This window comes from Arctopsyche grandis, chromosome 7 (genome assembly GCF_051622035.1).
Source record: "Arctopsyche grandis isolate Sample6627 chromosome 7, ASM5162203v2, whole genome shotgun sequence".
Taxonomy (NCBI): domain Eukaryota; kingdom Metazoa; phylum Arthropoda; class Insecta; order Trichoptera; family Hydropsychidae; genus Arctopsyche; species Arctopsyche grandis.
In genome coordinates, this window is record NC_135361.1 from 15,949,508 (window position 1) to 15,974,601 (window position 25,094).

The window sequence follows — 25,094 nt, forward strand, 5'->3', positions numbered from 1 at the left end:
ATTATTATTAAAATGGAGAGGATTTTACATTATATTTAACAGGTAGCAAATTTGTGCAATTTTCATATTTCGTATTATGTTTTTATTTCAATTAATTCGTCTCGTTACCAACGTTTCGTTATAATTAAAGCTTCCAAAAATATTATTTCATTTTCGTTTCAATAATAAAATACCGACAAATACTCTCAACTTGTAAATATTTCATTTGAATTGTTATTGAACATCAACATTGAATTGTTATTAAATATATATTTAATCCAGTGATTATTATTTATTTCACACACTTATTAGTTAGTATTTATAATGAGTGTTCATTTTAAGGCATTATAGGAAAAAAGCTCAAAAACTTTTCATTAAAAACATTTAAATACTTTCAAAACATATTTAAATTAAAATTATTTTAATGGCTTGTAAATGATACGTATTGATACTTAAATTTAGAATTGTACAATAATAAAAAAAAAACTTTAACTTCATAACTTTGAATAATACGAATATATAAATTGTAGTATACATAAATATGTACTTTATCGGAATAAAAGTACTGTTTCTTTGAAATATATACGTCCTTTATTTCCTCGGTTTATTTTTCTCTTTTATTATACTTATTCTATTAATGCACAAACATACTTAAAAACTAAGCAAAGTATCCAAAAATCACAAGCAGATAAATTCTATTTGTAAGCTCCTATAAATCAAGTATATCGTGCTTATTGTTTTTTTTTATACGATTATAGACGAGATTTTATGGGTCGAGTCACGTGTCGACTTCATGGGATTTTTTTTAATATATTTATTCCTTTCATGAAAATGTTATATTGTGTTTTGTGAGGGATTACTGCTGTTGATTTACGATCGTGATAAAATTCGTATTATTTATATATTATTTTAATACATCACTAGGCGCTTCATAAGCTGCGTAGTAAATTACATTACAATATATGTATGTATGTACATTAATAGTCATTCGTATGATTTTTTATATTATTAATTTGAATCGAGAAACTATTGACAATTTTAATACAAGAATAATCATAGTAAAGCAGGTAACAAACGTGTTGCTAATCTTATGATAAATGAAAAATGCGTAAATTTAGATGAATGTATAATATTTATGTTTAGAAGAGTAGAAGGTGTAGCCTGACTATTTCATAGTATAGATACATACATATTTACATATAAAATATTTACATATAACGATAACAGTAATACTTGACTGAAACTATACAACACCATCTATAAATTATTCAAACGGTTCGATTAAATTTAGTAGTTTGTGCTCAATTACATATTTGATGTATACATATTTATTTATATGTTTTTATAATTAATACTGGTACTAGTAGGGTTCCACATTGGGGATTACTTGTAATGCTACTGCTCAATGGTTTGAAATTTAAATCATTTTTATTCATACGAGTATATAGTGCAGTGTACATATATAAATATAGTGCAATGAAAAGTAGCCCCAAACCGACACATGGCTAAATTTGTATAAATGTATGACTAAAAGACACACTAGTGGGCACAACATTTTTGACCTTTCTAAAAGGATAAAATTCCACTTCCGGTTTATAAAATTTAATGATTTTTTTTTATTTTCATCACATTAATACAAGAATTATACTTGATTTTTTTCGTGACGATCACACATGTTTAATTGGTCGAAAAAAATAGTGGAAGAAAAATCGAACAAGAGTAAAATGCCACTTGCGGTTGACGGATGCTTACCAAATTTTATACATAACTTGGTATTAAGCATAAATTTCTATATATAAAATTTTAGTTGAATTAATCAAACGGTTTATGAGAAAAATATAAAAACCTCGATTCTCTGAAGTAAAAATACTACTTCCGGTTCAGATAAAAATATTCAAAAAATACAAAATTATAAAAATTATTATTACTATTACAGGTAAAAAAAATTCAGTCCGATTCAGTAAGCGGTTTGGGAGATAATTGAATTCAAAAACATAAAAAAGAGGACACCTATAAGGGGAGGTACTATTTCCGGTCAACCTTCAAATGGGAAAAAAATTTATGTCGTGTCGATAAAAATTTCAGTAACCAAAACTAAGTTTCAGTTTGATAGAACTAACGGTGTTCAAAAAATCCCCAAAATACACAGACACACAGACACACAATAACACACACATTTTTTCTAGATCATGAAAACGTGATCAGTAATCGATTCTGAGTTTGAATCAGTCAAAATCTCAAGTTTGAATTTTCGCATAATCACAAAACTTCATATATTGTCACTACGTACCAATTTATGTGTCTGCACGCTTAAAACGGGCATGCCTAAGAAGAAGATGGAGAACTAAAAAATCAGCTGATAACTAGAAATAAAACGATCACTGTTTGATCTGTGTACATATGTATATCAAGCTTGTATTGGTTAGAAAGTTTGTTTTGGAGGAATAAACAATGAAATTTGAGGTTATGAGTTGCTGCTGGAAATACATATGTATACTCATTTATGCCGGGAACCTTACAGTTTAGAATAGTTTATTAATACTAAGATTGCTTTAATGATTTGCTTTAAGAATAGTTTAGCAATGTATGATTGTCCATAAATGAGTTTATGTATTTACAGAAATTAACTTTTCAATCATAAGATAAATTAAATCAGCTGCTAACTAAAAATAAGTGTATGTGATGTACACATGTATTTAAGCTTATTGTAAAAAATTAAATGTATGTAAGCTTATTGTAAATCATATTAAAAATTAGATACAACATAACTTCTTATTGAATACTTATCTCGCAGATAAAACCCAGTGAAGAGATATACTTTTAGTCGGGAAATGTCAGATCTGACATATTTGGCCAAAAATCAATATATATCGTGTATTACCTTACAAGAAGCTACACGCCAAATTTGAAATTTATATATACATATGAGAGTTAAAACTATAAATATTTATATATTAAAGATAATGAGAACCTATAGAGCAAATTTTATAAAATATACAGTGAATTATAGGCGTTTAAACAATTAAAATCTGATATGGCCATATCAAGGCAAACAGGTTGGAAGACACGGGACGAACGCTTGTCAGGAAGGTTTACGGGCCCCGTTTTTAAAACGCGTTATATACGATATTTTATCTCCAACGTAATGGCAGACGATACAATAACGTATATTGATGACCAAAATGAGCAAAATGGCAAAGTATGAAAACGATCGGATAAGAGATAAGAGATATAAAAAATGACCACTAGCACGAAAACCATGTGAAATGCAAAGGAGGTATGTAAAAATAGAGGTCTATCCGAAGCTCAAACTTCTTAAGCAACATTACATTAACCACTTAGCTATTCTGCTGGCTATATTAAATTTGTTTTGTGTTTTTATTTTAAACATTGTATATTCAATAGCGTATTAGAGATTGCCTGTAATACCCACAACCATTTGAACTTTAAATACATAAGTTGAAATATAAGTGGAAAGCAACACCATCACCGCCTGAAGCTTGTCCCTTGATAAACGCGGGGTTATTGAATTACATGAAAGCTTCGAAAATGCAAAATCCTCTCGCGGGCAATTTCCCCGAGAGCAAAGAGCGCGTCGAATTTCGCCACTCACATAGTTGGCCACTCTTGCACCAAATAATTGTGTCGAATTTTCCGTTAACGTCCGCGAACGTACATCCTTACGTGACAAAGCTTTTATGCAAAGTTTGCAGCGATCGCCCGTTTTGAAATAGTATACAATATGGCGCCCCGACCAACCCTCGACGATACTATTCCAAACTAACCTCATTCCGTCTCGGCTCTCCCCTCTGATGTGGTTTAATTATGGGCCACGGCCGGGGAGAGGACAGCCATCCACTTGCTATCTCTCCCTCACCATGTTTGAACACTTAAATGTTTCGTGCCGTGGAAATATTTGGCCTTCGCTTTTTGCCAAACGGCCGGTCTGATATTGCCGAAAATTGTGTACGGCGAAATTTCGAAATTTAACGCACTTCTTGAGAGGTACTTGAATATTTAAATGATCTGATTTCAATTTATTTAATCTTTACATATAAAAAGTACTATTTTTACAAGCCTTCTCTACATTTCACTTCGCTCATTGGTCGCACAACATACATACATACATATTTATTATATATTATCGGTCTCGTGAGCCCGAATGTGAAACGCCGGAAAACGCAAATATCGGAAGGCAAAGATCGAAAATCGAAAGATCTCAAGTCGAAAGATCAAAAAAAAAGTGCATGGTAAACGGTACATACTCACGTACACACTCACTTAATTTGCGCGAGCAGGATACAACAGGAACAAGAGGAAAAGGCTTTTCCTCCCGTATTAATGTGCGCGCGCTGATTAAATTAAATATAATATTAAGGATTAAACCTCTTTGCAGTCGGGCGAGCAAGTAATAACAGGTTGATGTAATCAATCAGATCATGAAGGGGGTAAGTTAGGTTAGATTAGATTGGTTTCGGTTATTTAAAGCTAAATAAAGAAGTGTTCTGTTAGGCCGAAATTCATAATAGCCATTATACTTAATCACATACACTGGTTATTAAGTAACTAGTGAATAGCCCGATGAAATATTATCGCATGGGTATAAAATTATTATATACCCGTATAAAACTAAAAAAAAAATCCGGAACCGGAACCGTTATTTTCGTAGACTCTCATAGATAGTTTTCAATTCTTTATTTGTAATAATTTTCAATTCTTAAAGTTAACGTTAACAAAATGTAATATTTTCCGATTATACACAAACGGTCATTGACCTCGTAACGTTGAATATTATTATTACACATAACAAATTACGTGCATATACATATGATGTGTATTTACAACACGTGTTCTGGGCGAGGATATGGCGTGCGACGCGAGCTCGTGAGGGCCATTGCGTTTGGATCGGAGGGTGCGAGGTTCGATTCCTGGCACCCGCGGTGAATTAAATCAATTTTTTTCTCGAATATCGTCAAAATATAAATAATTTAAATTATAATTATAATTTAATTGAAAATATATACATAAAAAATGGCTCAAAACCTCGCTAAATGAAATTATTAAAATTACGTATTTTTATATGGCGAGAAGGAATATTTCAATTAATGTTTAAAAAAAAAAGCCGAAATGAAAAATTGGATTTGACGTGATGTCCGAGACCATTAGCTCAATTTAGACCCATATTCAGGCTATTTGGGGTGATTGGTTCGAGTCGCGACAAAGTCGTCTCGTCAAAAATGAATTAATCGATTTTTATCGATTCGTTCATTATGTTCGGCGAGAGTTAGGACACACACACACACCCACACACACACACACACCCACACACACACCCACACACACACAGATTACCGTCTTTATATATATGATAACCAGAATTAAACTGGGCAATGACTGAAATGTTTTAGTCATACTGATCGTTGAACAATTAACCAGAATTCAAAAAGTACTAGATTAAAAAAATCATGTGAAACGTATAAGAGGTTAGTAAAAAAGTAAAGGTCCTTTGAGAGAATTTTATTTTATCAAACTACATATACCCGTTTTAGTGGTTTTCCAACTTCGACTGATCATTTCATTCAGTTGATTTTTTAAGGCTATCAATACTGTTCCCTTTTTTTCATATAAAACAGTATATGGGAAGACAATAGTAGACTAGAGCTTATCCTTATTTATTTATTACATTACATTTTATACCAGGAAGGCCTTACAGGTAAACCCCAATGCGCCTTCCAGGCCAATTGCAAACAATCCAGCATTTTAATTACACAAGTCGCTGAATTGCGAGACACTGAAAACTCGAAATTAGCGAGACATCTATGAATTGTATATACATTTTATTGTACACTAATCATACTCAAATAGTGGTGACATAGTAGGTAGGAAGGTTTTAGCCAATTTTAATCGGGAACCGTTTCAACACTGAGAAATCAGAGAAATTGGCAAACTCTGATAAGAAACGATCGACCTGGAGCACAAATATCCAGGTCTGACCAGCAGTACTACAGATATACTCAGAAAAATTATTTTCAATCAAGGTCAGCTCATGGGATCGAACCCGGCGCCTCTCGGTGTTAGGCAGAAGCTTAACGACCGAGCTATGCCACTAGCTAAAATTAGATGCCTTATAAAATTGATTAATTCAGATTTTGACAAAATTTATTAAATATTGTACTAAATTATGGAAAAATAAATTGGTAAAAATCCAAATATCTTTATATGAAAAATCTAGCATCAAACATTTAGTTAATAACATTAAGAAATTGATAGCAAAAACTTACCACATCCTTGTATTTAAACTGATCTTAATCCAGCGTCAAAGTGCAATACTATTATTGCTTTTTAACCTCTTATATTACGGTTAAAAGCTCATTTCGAACAATGATGCAATATCCATTTAAAGATTGGCTGCCTTATCTAATAATAAAAATTAAGCTGCCTATAAGTTGTCCGGGTCGATTAATACCTCCAGGGTGAAGGAGACAGACGAGCGAGCAGTAGATACGTGGACCAGTCTCTCTCAGCCTCGGTGCAGATGTCCCGAGCAAGCACTCGTGTCCACAGATCCTTGATGTTATTACCGTTATTGCCGCTAATGGATTAGTCTCGGACCACGATAGGGAGGTGGGAGGATGGGGCTCCTGGTGGCAGTAGGATGAACACGAAGATGAGAAGTGGAGACCCCTGGGGTTTTACTCCAAGGCGCTTGCCTAAGACGTCCCCCTTTCGAAATATTGATAAAAGTGCACCTTCAAAAGCTCAGCTCGAAAGTCGGGTAAAGCTCGAATAGCGGATATCCGACGACAGAGGATAAAGGAGGTAATAAAAAGCACAACAATGAAGATTGCATTAAGTGATATTAATTATTTCCCCAAGACAATGGCAATACTTTCTCCATTTAAGTAGATTCTCTTTAACGACACGACGTTGAAAATTCACCGCAATTAACCGCAAATTTATCACTGACTTACTTTTAGGTTTATTTCAATTCATTCTATGTACGTATCTGAATTATCAATTCTTCTTATAAATATATTCATACTAGTGAATAGCCCGATGAAATATCATCGCATGGGTATAAAATTACTATATACTCGTATAAAACTAAAAAAAAAATCCGGAACCGGAACCGTTATTTTCGTAGACTCTCATAGATAGTTTTCAATTCTTTATTTGTAATAATTTTCAATTCTTTATTTGTAATAATTTTCAATTCTTTATTTATAATAATTTTCAATTCTTTATTTGTAATAATTTTCAATTCTTTATTTGTAATATTTTCAATTCTTTATTTGTAATAATTTTCAATTATTAAAGTTAACGTTAACAAAATGTTAATTAAAGTTAACAAAACGTGATATTTTCCGACTATACACAAACGGTCATTGACCTCGTAACGTTGAATATTATTATTACACATAACAAATTACGTACATATATGTACATACATATGATATGTATTTACAACACGTATTCTGGGCGAGGATATGGCGTGCGGCGCGGGCTCGTGAGCACATCGCGTTTGGATCGGAGGGTCCGAGGTTCGATTCGTTCGGTGAATGAAATCAATTTTTTTCTCGAATATCGTCAAAATATAAATAATTTAAATTTAATTAAAAATAAATATATGAAAAAATGGTTCAAAACCTCGCTAAATGAAATTATTAAAATTACGTATTTTTATATGGCGAGAAGGAATATTTCAATTAATGTTTAAAAAAAAAAGGCGAAATGAAGAATTGGATATGGCGTGATGCACGTGACCATTAGCTAAATTAAGACCTGTATTCAGGCTATTTGGGGTGATCGGTTCGAGTCGCGACAAAGTCGTCTCATCGAAAAATGAATTTATCGATTTTTATCGATTCATTCATTATGTTCGGCGAGAGTTAGGACACACACACACACACACAAACACAGATTACCGTCTTTATATATATATATATATATATATATATATATATATATATATATATATATATATATATATATATATATATATATATATATTTATATATATATATATATATATATATATATATATATATATATATATATATATATATATATATATATATATATATATATATATATATATATATATATGATTTATTTATTTTATAATTCAGTTTTATTATCTACATATATAAGTATATTATTTATATGGACGATGGGGATTGCACTATTCTCCCTATAGTCTGAAATAAAAAGTTATTATCATTTTAATAAGTATTGAAGCATGGACATGAAGAGTGGTTTCCGAGATTGGACTGAAAAACGCAGTGAGTAGTGGTAGAGGTAGTTTAATGTTGATCCGTCAACCACCCGGCTCCGAATGAATCACGATACAAATTCGTCGAACTCTCAGCGCAGAGAGATTACTGGTCAGTGGGTCGTGAGACCTTATTGGTTGGTTTATACGGCTTGTTCATACGCCGAGTCCTTTTTGACCTGATCGCCAATCAGGAAAATGGTGATGGTAAAACAGTGGTGGACTTTGGATTTCCAAGTTACTGTATATTTTATTTCAGCCATTTCGTTTGAGTTCTCTTTCTGACAATTCTCATTAAGAAGCTTTGTGTTTGTAATATTTTCAGCTTAAAATGTGCTTGAAAAGTAACAATACATCCATAATACGAACAGATCTAAGCGTATTATTTTCTTACTAAATAGCACAAATATAAATAGTACACTTTAAGCTCTACCTACATACATACATATTCTATGGATGGAAGTCTAAGAAAAACGATACTTACTAGGAAAAATATACCATATACTCTACATATAATATTAAATTGTTCAAATATCATAAGTCTTTCAGCTTATCTTCTTACATAAAAAAAATTCATATATATATATATATATATATATATATATATATATATATATATATATATATATATATATATATATATATATATATATATATATATATATATATATATATATATATATATATATATATATATATATATATATATATATATATATATATATATATATATATATATATATATATATATATATATATATATATATATATATTAGTATAATTTTTATTGATTCAATAATAAAAACTGTTTTTTTTTTCATTATCTGAATATGTTACATATGTATAAATATTAATAACTTTACTATTATATTTACGATTACGATGTGTCGCTATACATTTCATTTTTGTACATGCACTATTTCATTGCTTATGACACCATACGCCTAATTAATTTCATCCCCCTTCTACGTTGTCGTCTTTTCTCACTTTTCGCCACTTTTGGCGAATATCCAAAAAAAATAATCGCCAAAATCCCCCTCTCCCTTGTACATACAAGACGAAATCGGGCAAATTCTTTACGACTTAACTTTTCCATCAAAAAGCAAAAAAACCCTTGTTTACATACGTACGTAGACGCCATCGCTTTGGAAACATTTATCGGACCATTTTGTTTCTTTTTACGAGTAATATATTTCAACGATGATTAATAACTAAATTAAGTGGTTCATCTTCTTGCATTATTCACCCTTATATTATACCGTATGTACTTGTGTATATATGTATGTAGTATTGAATATACACATGTACGTTGATATGTAGCATACATAACTCAATTCTCAAAGGATGTAACGCCAGGAGGAGTCGACGTGCGGCTTCCGATGCTAATACATATCCGTAATGAACATATTCGAGGCATTTCCTGATGTGAGATACAATCAATGTTAACAACGGGATCCCCTGCAAGGGTTACCGCATACGGGGAATCACCGCAGGTTAATGTTTACGCAATCTGGCTCTTTCACTTTAACCCGGCAATGAAAGGCGGGGATAAAGGGTAATTAGGCACAATGGTGCCAAAGTCTGTTCACAAGGACCTGCTCGAGATACACACAGTCAGCATCCCTTTTAAGGCTATTAACAAAAGCTCTTTCATCCTCTCCGCAATATGTTGCCGACAAAACGAGACGTTTGAAGCTGTACGGTGACGTCAAAGCCCGAAAGTGTACACCTTGCTGATCTGCGCTTAACACGCACACGCTACCGATTCATAATACATATTTTACGTTTGATTTATAGCATGTCGTGTGACATGGCCGCTTTGGATTTGCTTGCAAATTGTATCTTGATTCAAAGAATTTCATTGAAAGAAGTAGTAAATGTCCATTGGTCCACCCAGAGAGGACGAGAAGCTTTGAAACGTACCGCTCAAATTGAAGAAGAAATAGAAAAACACTACAAGGTGAATCTAGTAATCATAAACAAAGTTATATAATCAAGAGCTTTGTTATAAGAAATGAAGGCTTACATTATTTTTAGAAACCTTAACGCGTTTGATAGACTTTGTATGACATTTTTTTTACTAGTTAACCCGACCACTCATATTTATGTAATACGACGGAAAATAAAAGGTGTAAATCGCTACAGTAATAACGTGAAAAAAATAATTCTCTTCATGGAAATAACAAATGTTCTTTTATTTGTTTGCGAATCCGTTTACGTTATATAAGTAGAAAATAAAACAAAAACGTTGAGTTTTATGCAAAATTTGCACAACAAAATAGAATTGCTTTTCTAGAAAATCCTAAATGAAAATTGTTTTTGTATTGTGTCTTTAACTCAAAGAGGCTTACCAAAAAGTTCAAATATGCTTATGTATTGTTTGTATGTGTGTACATACAATTGTACTTAATAAAATTTTGAATATAAATATTTTGTTATTTATTTGAATATTTTATGAATAATTTGCATTTTTTATGATTATTTGTGAATAATTTGCATTTTTATTACCAAAAAATAGAAAGAATAAATTTCAATAAACATAATATATATATATATATATATATATATATATATATATATATATATATATATATATATACATGTATGTATAATTGTAATTAGCCAGAAAGGCGCATTGGGTTTACCTGTTAGGCCTTCCTGGTATAAATATATAAATAAAATAAAATAAAAAATAAATTAAACATATGTATATGCATTTTTAATTCAATTTAATTACAGTACAAATAGGATAATCTAAGGAATTTATTTTGATAGATTCGTCTTTATTTATTTTTACTTTTTCATTTTACAATTAGTTGAAGATTTAAAAGTTGAAACACCTCAGCAGTATTTCAAAAATTATTTAAATGATAAAAACTATTATTTTGCTTTTATTCCATTTTTTGTTTATTTAATAGCAAATTGCTTATTGAACATAAAAATTTAAATAATAAAACACTTGCCATTGATTAAGAGTTCCTTGAGACAATTTTAACTGTATAAATAAGATAAAATTGTACAACTACATATAATATGCATGTATGCACATACATACATATGTACGTTTATCAGTAGAGAGGTCGAGGATTTAAATCCCATCAAATTATTCGATTTATTGACGCTGCTGGCTTATATGATTTATTGAAGTTCTGGATGGTTATTAAATCCAGAACTTAATTGTTGTGACGGATTTAATAAAATCGGCATCTCTCCTCCATTTCTCGGAAATTTGCTGCAAATCCAATTTTGATTGTTCAATATATGTATACTTACATTGTAGAATGTGCGTAGTATTAATGTTCAAAGTTCGATCATAGATGCCGCTTTGTTTTACCTGTTATGGTAAAAATAAAATAAAATATCGTACAGTAATAAAAGACGAAAATTTTCCTCACACCACTCGTCATACTTTATTTAAATGATTATGATACATCTGTATTTTCACAAATATTCAAAACGAAACATGCTTGAGATTTGCCTTGCTAATGAAATATTATTAAAAATAGAAGAAATATATAAAATGCACTAGTTTTAATTGATTATGAAGTTTTGTCCTTTCTATATTACATATTTATGTATTCGTTGTGTTAAAGTATTGATATTTTGGATCGCATATATGTATGTATATAATATGTACAAAAGAATACTTTTAAATATAAAATGTGACACAAAAGCCTATGTAATTAATCTCAGATTTGATATCACAATGAGTGAGGTTGATTTAATATCACAACGAGTTTTACACATTTCAAAATTCATTCCATCCCATTGATTCAACTTAATTTCTAAAATTTAATATTATACTTCACATTCCTATGCAAAAAAGTATGATTTCCAATCAATAGAAAATTATTTACATTGTGCAATTTGAATAAGTCGAGACGTGAGGGATTGATTATAGACTTTTTTCATATGAAATTACACGATAGCTTAACACACTTTTAACATATTTAAATAGACAAAAATATACTTATATCATCTATCAAAGGTGAGACCTACGCATCTATGATTGTTACATTTTTTTATCGACTTCATCGATAAGAACATCGTTACAAGGATACTTACATCAGAATTTTTTTCACTAATTGTGGAAAGGGGAGGAAAATATGTATGTATTTTGTACACTAGAGACTTAAAGACGCATCTTTGATCGATCACACCGTTGATTTTTTTCATTTTATTTAATTATCATTAGAATATGAAAAAGTCAGTTTTTTATAGATATAAAAATACACGATTAGATATCAGTTTAACAACGTAAATCATAATCTCGAAAGCACTGGCGATTCACACGAAACCAAATCAACTTACACTGCTTAGTACGCTTCGATCACAGTTTTTTATGCCATCCTCACTAACAATACTATCGATAGCAAAATATATAATAAATTACTACGAATGACAGCGCTATTGCTGTGTCTGAAGTCTTTGATTTCACCTTGACTGAGACGAGACAGAGGCGCATCTGTAGAATCTCTCAACTCTTCCGGACATGGAAGCATATTGATGGGTATTTGAAACAGGTGCGTGTGACTCTTTTTGCCATAAACGCTGTTGTAAGAATCTGCAATGGAGTCTTGTTGAGTGTCCTCATAAGTTTCTTCGTCGTATTGATCTTCGGATTCCGCAGTGTCGTCAAAATCATCTGACGTCCTGTGTGGATTCCTCTCCGCGAAGTTGTAATGATGTTGCTTGGTGTGCTTCCTAGAATGCTGATCGTGATTTGGTGATGTTGTAGTTTTGGGTTCTTCTTCGGGTATTTGCAAATTTCCATACAAGTCCGGCTCCAAATGACAAGTCACTTTTTCCAAAGCAGATCTGACCTTCTCGCTCTTAGTGTCGTTCCTCAGCATGTGCATCCAAGACAGGCGGCAGTCGCAGTCGAAACTATTGTCTGAAACAATAAAAAAATCCAACGTCATTTTCGAATTGAAATCTTGAAATAAAAATGTAAAAAAAATACAAATTCTGCTAATGTTTTGCCAGGTTTGTTCGCGGAACAAAAAAATATCGTTCGAATTCTTTACATGGCTTAATAAAATATAGCTCACAGGTTCAGTTGCAATAATAATATTGTTTCAACTGCCAACACGAGCTAGCAACATGCATATTTACATACGTGCAACTTTATTTGTGTTTCGTTAGACTAGAAGCGGAAAATTGACAAGCAAGTACATACATACATACATACATATGTACCTATAAAACAACCTAGGTATACTCTCCGCAATAACAAAAAAAAGGTTTTGAATTCCCCCTTATTCATAACGAATTCAAAAACAATTTTTCGGTTCATCTAAATATCAGTGTTCGATGTTTTATTTTGTTTTATACTCGCCACCCTAACAATACGGCAAATTTTTAATGAATTTTTCGGCCGAAGGCAGTTATTTATCAATTTGTCTACACAGAGCTCCTTTTTTGTACTATAAAGGTACATATGTACATACATAGTTCAATACAAAAGTAATTATTTGATATATCAGTGCGATACGAATCAAAATGATAGTAATTTTGACTACTTAATTGTACGTTAAAAGATTAACAAACAATGAAAGCATCTACAAATTTTGTATAATACTTACAAAAAAATGGAAACATTCGTATTAATGTATGATTAATTGATCAAACGATTCTTCAAAATCTTCTTCAGAAAACGATTCTTCAGAATCACTAATAACCATACTAACACACTTGTGAAGAGTCTCGGTGATTACAACAAAATGTCTATACCCTTCAGATATAAACACAGATTACCTAAACACAATTTGCTTTAGGTCATCGACTTTAGGGAGTCTTTAATTAATATTATGTATTAGATGTATTATGAGCATTTATAAGGATTGTAAATAGGTTTTTGAGCTATTTTTCTTATTATTCTGTAGATTAACATTAGAATAATATAATACTATGATTACTAACCAAATTAAATTAAATTGTAAAATAGAAAATGCTCAGTAGATCAGTAGCTATTAAAATAGATATAAGATGTATTGTGAACATAATTTTGTAATAATAAAAAGCATTTAAAAATCAAAAAAAATCTTCAAAAAAAATAATATATTGTATGTATGTAATTAATTCAAGGAAACTTTTTTTAAATCTCATCGTAATGAAGCAGCTACCTTTTTAATTAAATATTATAAAATATAACTGACAATAGATTATAAGATAGATATTTAATTAAAATTTCGATCGATGAATTCAGCTTTGCGTTATAAGTACCAAATATTTTGCAAGGACAAATTGACCTACTTTATACAAAATTAAATTGGGAGACTCTGCGAAATCCTTCGCATAAATCAAAAGGTATTGAATATTTTATCTCGTTCGAGCGTTTTGATCGTTATCATTTGTCTACTTATTTTAAAAATAAATTTGACATCGTCCACAAACGGAAGAGATGCTTGAATATCTCGTTTATTATATTATAGATTTCGACGATTTTCTTTGCGAGTGTTCCAATAGAATTAAATTCGGCTAACGAAGTGCCGTTTTCCTTTCGTTAAAACCACCCGCACATGTCACCGAAACGTTCTCTCTTCTCTATTCTTATCTCACCATGTCGACCTTTCGCCAAAATCCGACAGTAGGCGGCGTATCTAAGGCGGAACAAATTCCGGAATTCCGGCATAAGATGGCAATTCTGTCGAAACCGTATAATAAATACTCAAATTGGCTTCCGGTCTGCAACGAGAGCAAAGGAGGGAAAAAAGCGCCGCACGAGCTGATTTTCCTAACGCCGTTAATTTACAAAAGAAAACTTTTCCATTACAATCGTCCGTAATCGGATCGAATGGTGATTTCCGTCTCCGGATTTCGACGCTCACAACGAATATATCCCTTTTATCCGGGAGGGCATATTTTCCCATATAGGGGGTGTGACTTTCTCATTAGAAGCGTATTGCTTTTCCTTTCTTTTTATTTCACCGATAACATGTCACTCGTGTAATGCGAAAATTTCTATCTCGTCCAAATCCTAATTGGATAGCAAACATGACAAAAAAAAGTTAAATACTTTATTAAAAATTTGAATCAAGACATCGTACAAAAAAATAAAAATTTGGCAACAAAAAAATGCGATTTTCATCACACTAAATATTTTAAATTATTTCATCCCGGCCTTTATAGATGTCACTAATATTTTAATGCATTACATCAAATCGAGATAAATTTTTCAATGTATTCAGAAAAAGAATTCCAGCTACTTTAAAAATATATAATAATGTCGAAATCAAACAATAATCTAAATAAAAACATATAATTCGAACGACAATGGATGAAACAACATATGTTCATAGAATGATGATTCAACTAGAGATTTACTGGATTCTAGAAAATGTAGATTTTATCTATAGAGTACATATTATATAATATAATCTTATTCAGTTTCAGTAATAATAACTGAATGAAATAATTATTTTATTTATTATATTTCAAAATATGTTTACCGCTTAACAATTATTTCATCATCATAATTTACAAGCATTCATCATCCCACTGCTGCATGAAGACCTTTCAAATACACTTCTTTTCGTTTTTGTTTTACGCAACTCTCATCCATCTTACTCCACACATTTTTCTAATTTCGTCCACCCATCTTACTTTCACTCTTTTTCATTCACTTGGGTATTATTCCGGCACTTCCTTTGTCTAACTTTTGTCCATTCTTCTAGCCAACTATTGCCATTTCAATTTCTTCACTCCCTCAACTATGTCATACTTCTCGCCTACGTATTCCACTTATTATTTCATTGAGTGCATTGGATTTTGTGTAACATTTTGTCATTCAATTTTCAAGTTTCTCATCCATACGTTATCACTGGCAAAAAAAAAATTGATAGAATATCTTTTTCATCAGGCAAAGTGGCATTTTGGATTTACAAACGGCGTTCATTCACCCAAATGCACTCAATTTATTTATTCAACATCCCAAATATCTTACTAATCTAACTTAGTAAATAATTATTTTGCAACTTAACCTTAAATATACTTTAAATATACATATGTAATATAAGAATTAAATTTCGTCATAAGACACATACATATTTATACGTACGTATGATGATTCTAGTTGTTTAAATAAATAATGTTTCGAATAGTTTTCGAGTGTTATATTTGCATTCCAGAATGGCACAGCAACCACCAGCTAATTTGGTCGCATAATTTAATCTTGGCGATTTATATAACCGATGATACTGTAACAGGCAGATTAAGCTGCACATCCACGATGCATGCAGGGCCGTGCACTAACGAATATTAACAGGAGTTTTAGTTGGCCAGCATCCCCGTCGGCAATGATCATAAATTCATATTTCTTTATACGAACATACAACCCCCATGACGCTCTATTATAATTCAACTCTTTATTTAAGCGACGGTCATAAATTCGGAATTACCGTCGACTTGACCGCGCGTTAAAAATTATAAACACCCTCTATGCGGGTCATCCCTTATTTTAATGCGAAATAAATAATTCAGATCGAACAATTAAACAATAAGGTTAAACGCCATTCTATATATATATATATATATATATATATATATATATATATATATATATATATATATATATATATATATATATATATATATATATATATATTTATGGGTGACACTATATTTTTTTACGTCTTTCTCTCTCTTTCTCTCAATGTCTAATACTCCCGGCGGAGGTCGAGTCAAAACGTGAGCTGGAAGCCGAAAGGATTTCGCCTTTAATGCTTATATATTTCATTAAGAAATGTAAAGATAAAAGCGAATTTTTCTTTACAAAGCAAGCAAAAATGTAGACGTCAAAATTCAAGGTCGTACTGTCAAGAATGAAAAGAATTTTCTTTGGGAATAAATTCATCAGTATTTCAAAAGGGAATTTATCAGAATTTCTTTGTACAAGCGTTAACCTCACAATGCATGTTTACAATTTTCTTTTAAATTTTCCGGATACTTTGATTTCATATATATATGTATGTATGAATTTTCATCAAAAAAAAAAAACATAACTCAATGTCATTAGCATACAGAAAAAATATTATTTCATTTTGTAAAAACATAAATAAAGCAACAGCTTGTTTATGTAATTTGAGTATATTACATATATTTACATACGTTATGAGCTTCTTAATTTCATTTTTTAAATACATTTCCAAAATATGCTGCTAAGATTTGTGTCATCAATTTATTTGACATCGGTCAAAACCACTTTAAGGTCTAAAAAATACTCCCAAAGCTTCGTATAATAATTCATTTTCTCAAACCAAAAAAATATTTCATGTAGGTTTTCAAACTTTAATGAAATTTGTTGGCTGCGTTTTATTCCGGGATTTATCTGTTTAGAGTTTATTTTAATAATTTAAATATTTGAAGTCGAAACAATAACGCAATAAATTTAACCATAATCTTTTTGTTTTCGTTTCATGAAAGTAAAAACAATCACGTTTGATTAATTGATGAAGTTTTATTGATCTCTTTAACCCAATTAATTTTTAATCATACTACGCATCTTAATGAAATCAAGATTTTATAACAAAGTTACACATAAAATCACTATTATTTGATTAAACATGAAGCATTTACAAACCTAAATATTATAATATATGCGAAGATTTAAAATAATTTTTTTTAATATATATTTATAACATGGTGTCATTAGAAGTTGCCCTAAAATTTAGGGCAACCCTAAACTTTAGGGCCTAAAGCGACTGTGGTAAAACTCTGATTAAACATATTTATATACATTTATAGAGTAATATATTCAAATAATGGTGATAAAGAAACCGTTTCAACAATGATATCAAATAAATTGATAAACTTTGATCGCATCGATCGACTAATAAGCAAAAGTCTGACCAGCAGCACTGCTGAAATACTCCGAATAAATTAATTTCCATCGCATACGGCTTGAATCTGAACCTTTCAGTGGTTAGCATTGGCTCTACCTTAGAGTTATGCTATTGGTTAATTAATTCAACAACGAATTTGAGTAATATAACGGAACATTTTACACATAGAGTAGCAGAATAAACTAGTGGTTAGCATATAATGCCTTGAACAAAGTGGTCACGGATTTGTGACTGCAGGTCTGTCGTTTCCTATCAGAGTTTGCCAATTTTTTTATTTCATTGTTGAAATGGTTCCCGATTAAATTGACTAAAAACCTTCCTACCTACTATGTCACCACTATTTGAGTATGATTAATGTACAAATAAATTTTATGTAAAATTCATAGACGTCTCATTAATTACGAGTTTTCAGTGTGTCGCAATTCAGCAACTTGTGTAATAAAAATGCTGCATTGTTTGTAATCGGCCAGGAAGGCACATTGGGGTTTACCTGTAAGGCCTTCCTGGTATATCTAAATAAAATTTACTTTGTATAGTATTTACTAATAATAATTGTATTAAATGTACAATGTTTCTGGCCAGGAAGGTGCATTGGGCTAACCTGTGAGGTCTTCCTGAAAATAAATGAATAAATAAAAATATTCATCAATTTTTAGAAGATATAAACAATATGATAAAAAGCCATTATTTATACGTTTTAACAGCGCAATATCATCTCGATTATATGTAAATATACATATAGTATATGTGAAAGATGAAATTTTTCGCGAAATAACAATTTCGCACCACAAAAATATCGATATATTATACGATCACATATTAGCATATACATTTGCAAGATATTATTTTTATGCCATAACAATAAACGTTTATCGCCTCTGCGAATATCAGCAGTAGCAGGGCTGGGGCAGAAAAATACGAAGGGGGGAGGGGGTTGGAGAAAGCGGGTGGGAAATGGTGAACGAGGAAGCATTATAAAGAGCGACGAATCGGCCCGACTTCCGTCTCGGCGTATCTTACTTCCGGTCCCATTACCGAGCCGCCAAATGGGGATAACGTGACGGGCGCCTCCTCAAAAACTGTAACGCTTTTTAGGACTGCCCGAGTGAGATATCGGCCCGAAACCCAATAATCCGACCCAAACATTTCACGGTTGAGCTGCCGCCATAATCAAATGCGTTGGAAGGGAGGGGTGGGTGTAGGGTTTGGGGGAGAGAGCCCACGTGCAACCCTGCAATGGGGATGTCTAGGCATTCGATTTCATTTAATAACATAATAACAGCACAATGTCCCCATACTGCCCTGCAGTATCAACTGCATAATAAATTAAGAATTTTGCAACGTTTCTATATGAAATCTTTAATAAGATTACCATAAGAAGGTAGTGTTTTGTATGTCCTGAATAGGATGACCGGACATCGGAAATCTTTTGGACATTTGTACTTCATCTTCACCAACAGGTCACACACAGGGTAGTACATGTGTTTTTCTTTAGTTGGTTAAAAACGCTAGCACGTCTAATCTATGCCATCGATATTCTTGGAAAAACTCACCCTCTGGAGTTTTTCAGTGATATTGTTACGTGGGGGTGGGTTCAGTATCAAAACCGAAGTCGCTTCACAGCATTTATTCAACTATTCAGGAGGTCCACTGTGGAGTACGGTATGTACTTCCTTATAAAGAACAAGTTGCACAGCATAGCTTCCCCAATCCATTAATTGTCTAGGCGCGTAGTCTACCCTGGCTAGTCGCACGCACTCACCCGGGTTTATGAGAACTCCAGCGTATCCTTTGTTCGGGTATTTACTAAGTCTCGATAGCCTAATCCGGGGCTCTCTATTGTTCACCTACGAACGCACTTAGACAGTGGATACTCTCTCATGTTCCTACGTTATAATATTGTATCCTTGTATTGACATATGTAGGTTTGACAGTGATCGACGGTAATTCTCATTTTTAAAGAAATTTAGTAGAAGCATCGTACGAATTAACAATTACATAAATATACGCCCATCATAGATGGAAACCATTAGCACGTATCATACCGCACTTTTCAGTGTGTTCTTAAAATACAAATCAACACTATGACAAACTAAAACGGAATATTAAAACAGAATAGTGAGGATTGTTCTACATCCACAACCAGTACCAATGTACATACTACTACATACTAGAGTTAAGCACAAGACATCCCTGTAAGGCATAAGTGGTCAAGAGTATATCATTAATTTTATCGTCACAACGGTAAAATGTTTAAAATGATAATAAGGAGCAACATTTAAAATAATAATTAGGAGCATAGGCTACCAGAAAAATAGGTTAAAATAATATGTGATAGCCTAAGTTTACACACATTGGGTTCGGCAGTTACGATTTAATTTCGAAATTGGAAAGTTCTTAGAATGGGATCCATTCAATAAAGCTCCAACAAGGAACAACCGTTGAATTATGATGTCCTAACCGTTCTAGCAACGACGGGCTTGACGTATTACCACGTGGAAGCTGGAGAACAAAACGAATCAATGAGGAGTTTCTTCGAAGTTCTAAAGAATGTCCAAAAAGAAAAGAGTGGGGTACCCATACTATTTCATACATAGGAAACGGAGAAATGCTTTTTGCGCTTATTTCTCTAAGTGATCATCCACGTAGGGATTTGTCTGGGGACAAGCCTCTTTCTACAAAAATTTTCATAGCTACGAAAAATAGGGTCTGAATAAAATAAAGCAATTTTAGAGTCGAACTTTAATTTAATTTACCAATTTTAAGCAAAGTCGAACCTGTTATTAAATAAATTGCTAGTATTTAAGACTTGTTTGCCGATTTGTAAATGGTTTTAAGAATAAGATTGGAATACAGTAAAATACGACGATTGTTTTTTAGTCATATGAAGTTTCTACTTCTATATACATAAATACATCAACCAGCGACAGACAGCATTCTATTCCATAGACAATTTAAAAAAATTCGGATGTAACCAACTCACGACTTTATATGTATTTGAGGAATATAAGAAGGTCATATAACAAAATTCAATAATTAAACAAACATACACGTTCACACATGCCAGTTATGAGTCAAAGCCAGTTATGCCAAAAATTACGTCGTATCGATAAGAATTTTAGTAACTAATACTAAGTTTCAGTTCGATAAGACTAACGGTGTTCAAAAAATCTCCAAAATACACAGACACACACATATATTTTTTCTAGATCATGAAAACGTGATCAGTGATCGATTCTGAGTTCGAATCAGTCAAAATCTTGAGTTCGTATTTTCGCATGATTACAAAACTTCATCTATTGTTACTACGTACGTAGATAAAGTAAAAAATCACCAAATATATTTATTATTACAATCATTATAAATGCATACATAAGGAAAACAATTGTAAGATCTTTAAAAGGATACTTTCACACTAAACGAGCCATATTTCATGTGTAGGTTAAATTGTAATGAAGGAAAAAAAAACAGATTTACAATTTATTAGAAACAAACAATTTATCACTAATATTTCATCATAAGAAATATGTGAAGCATCTTAGAAAGGATACTGTTTCAAAAAATATCTACTAGCACTTAACTGACGGAATTTTATTGGAGAATAGAAATTTTCAACGATTTTTCAAGTAGGATGAATGTTTAAAATACTTATAATTAAACAAAATCACTATATTGAATGATCACTATATTGTTGAATATAACGTTTCAAATAGTACCAGACATAAACCTGATTATTTGAATTTTCGAAAAACCTACCCTCCGCCAAACAAAACCACCCACGATTACCATTTAATGCTTGAATGTGGTGATCATAAGCCATGAATAATTACACATCTAGCATATTATAATAATACATAAGCAGACAAAAGGGTTTCTTTAATATTATACATGCCAACTAGTATTACGTTCTTACTATGGCTTGTCAGGATAATTAATAGAGTTTATCGTTGGTACGCGGTGGAACGAAATATTGACGAGGTTTGTTAATAATGTATGTGGTATACATATATGTATATATATATATATATATATATATATATATATATATATATATATATACGTGTGTATGTGTATATTAAAACGTTTTCTCTTAGCATCGATGTAGTTTATTTTCACCTAACACGATCACCTTTGTACATTTCCATCATTTTGAATATTCCCACGCTCCAATTGTTCAATATATGTCGTCTGAGATTCTTCGCAGTCGAAATTAAACCTATATATATGTAACTATATATAGTGAATAATACCAAAATTCCTTACATGATTTAAGTATGTATATATTTACATCATCTACAATAAATAATTAAAATTTGTTTTACAGTTTTAATTTATTTATTTAAGTCAAAATAGTTTCATTACGAGCTTTTAGAAGTGTGACTTCTGTATAATTATGCTATAAAAAAATCCCTAGAGTGCTATTAAACAATCTTTCTCAATTGCTGAATCATCAATTACACGCTTAAATTATGAGCTTTTTATTATGCAATTACTCGACGACGTGTATGCATTAAAAGTTGTTAGTGCAGCGGTATGTGCCTTAAAAGTTCTTTCGAACATACATTTACTGTTTTACAAATTTAACATTTTTATTCTGGAATAAAAGAAAAATTCCATATAACGTAAGACTGGCTAAAGTATGTCGCCTTTGGTACATTCTCCATATACAAATATTTGCGCAATTATTTCATTTTCTTTCTTTTATCCTGTTTCGCATCTAATCAACGCGTTAATTATTTATCGTCGTGTTAAAATTACGTATACATGACTTTCATAAGAAGCACGCAATTTTTTTTAAATAATACGAGTGTTATAGAATTTTTTATATGCCTAGATAAAAATAGAAAACGTCATTACATATGTAAACGTACATATCTACATATACAAGCATACAAATGTATTGTATTATAGTTTTGTTTTAGGGTAACACAAAATACCTCTATGACCATATAACGAAGGAAAGTTGTCAAAATTTAAGTCATATCAACTTTTCACTCAACGCCGTACCATACTAACTTTCGCAAATCCACTAAAATAGTTTGGCAATTTGATACTGGTGAATACTGTTTGAGAGTCTCGAACAACACCTTTGTAGTCTCGAAGGACTAAGCTTCGCCTTATCGTCTGAACTTGTGAAAGCTTGATATATATGCAAAAACACTTGTTGGTCTTTCTGAGAATATGTATACACATTTCTACATTTATTGTATTATATACATATATATGTATGTACATACATAAGTGCTCATATATGTACATATGTATGTATGATTGAAAGGTTTTTTTCATGTTTGATAGACGAATTTCTAAAGGAATTATGTTACCATTATTCTCCTACAAAAATAAATCAATACTGGGAATTTAGAATGTATGAAGGAAGAGGATATCCTGGTGAAACGGAAATTGCTTAGTAACATTGATAAACTTTTGTATAAGTTTGCCAAAAGCAAAAACGAAATGAAACGAATCAAATCACGTTGACGGAAAAGGCTTATTTATTGGAAAATAAGCAAGTTCTTTTTTCATTAATAGCAAATATAAAAAGTCTGATAAAACTATTGAGCATTAGTTCAATACAATTCAAGTCAAACTAGAGTTTCTGCCCAGGACAACCCAGGACAAAAATTACTGAGAACTCACGAAATTTTTAATGCCCTGGTCCCGAAAATCCTTATCTTGAATCTCTGGAAAATTATTTCAAATCCAATCCTTTAAATGATTTAATAAAGGAGAATTTATATTCTACGATGAAACTATTATGAAGCGAGTGTATCCATCTTCTATTGACGATTACATAATGGAATAAACTCTTTTTGATTTTTATGAAGATGAGACAATAGTTTGTTTGATGATGAATGAAGAATTAAATAAGAAGTAACCGAAGAGAACTAAATAAAAACCTTGTAAAAATAGCTAACGTAAAATGAAAATATACATGCTGACAGGAGAAAAAAATAGACAATTTTAAAAATATATTTCGTTGGTTTTAATAATAAAATCAACTTTGACCGAAACAGAAAGAGTTTTTTCCATAGCTGGAAATATTTGTGGCAAATCTATAAATAGGCTTTCAGATGTTCATTTATATATTTTAGTATTCTTTAGAAGCTATTTCAAATAAATTTATTTGTATATTTCTATTTTTTTCAGTTACTAGATATACTATTAACTTTTTATATTATTAATAAATCAATTTTATATTAATAAAAAATAAATTAAATTGAAACAATTTTTTTACATCATACGCCTCGAGAGTCCAGAAAAAATCCCGAACACCGACCAGTCTCTCGAGAATTCAAACCAAAACCAAAATCAAACACCTTAATACATGTAAACTTTCATTATTGATTTATAAAAAACTTCAACAATTTATTTTAAATAAAGCATTCATTTCACCATTAATTTTAATTGTAAATTGTTAGCTGGGGTTCCAATTTTGACCACATCTAATATTGTCAGCGTGTAAAACTTTAAAATAGATATGTATAATAATCATACAAGTCATTGTTACATGTAATTTCCTACACTCTAAATGACGTTATGCTGTTGCGAATACTTCAATATAAATAACTTTTTAGATATTTCCATTAATTTTGTTTGAAAATTTAGATCATATTACTGTTATAACTTTGGCTAGTGAAGAGCATGTTTAGTTAGTTCATATAAACAACTTAAGCTTTTCAATAACTGTAACACATATTTCAATGAATTCATGTTATTTTATAAACTTTTCCTACAGAAAATATTACGAGCACTATAAGTCGGTATAATATAAAGCAATAAATACAGATTTATATTTAAATTTGACACTCAAAATAGCAGCTGAATGCTCGCATGCATTATGTAGTCGGTTTGCGAGCAAGTCACACAGGGTGCAGTTGAAGTGGGTAAGAGTACGGACGAAAATTATAGGAAACGGTCTAATAGAGCAATAACCATGATAAATATTCTATAGTCGGGCTCACGTCCAGGAAAAACAAAACTTGGGCTATTATAGTCGA

The 25,094-nt window shown here is 31.2% G+C and overlaps 1 protein-coding gene across 4 annotated transcripts in view; it reads right to left on the minus strand.

Annotated features, from left to right (window-relative positions):
• Window positions 1-11,639: 11,639 nt before the first annotated feature.
• Window positions 11,640-25,094, minus strand: part of LOC143914593 (connectin-like) — a 127,925-nt gene continuing 114,470 nt past the window's right edge. For 3 of the 4 annotated variants that reach the window (XM_077434864.1, XM_077434862.1, XM_077434861.1), the window contains exon 5: window positions 11,641-13,145. In XM_077434864.1, the coding sequence (XP_077290990.1) occupies window positions 12,592-13,145 (554 nt within the window). In that variant the 3' untranslated portion in view covers window positions 11,641-12,591. Of the gene's footprint in view, window positions 13,146-25,094 lie in introns of all 4 variants that reach the window. The other variant, XM_077434863.1, reaches the window with a different exon arrangement.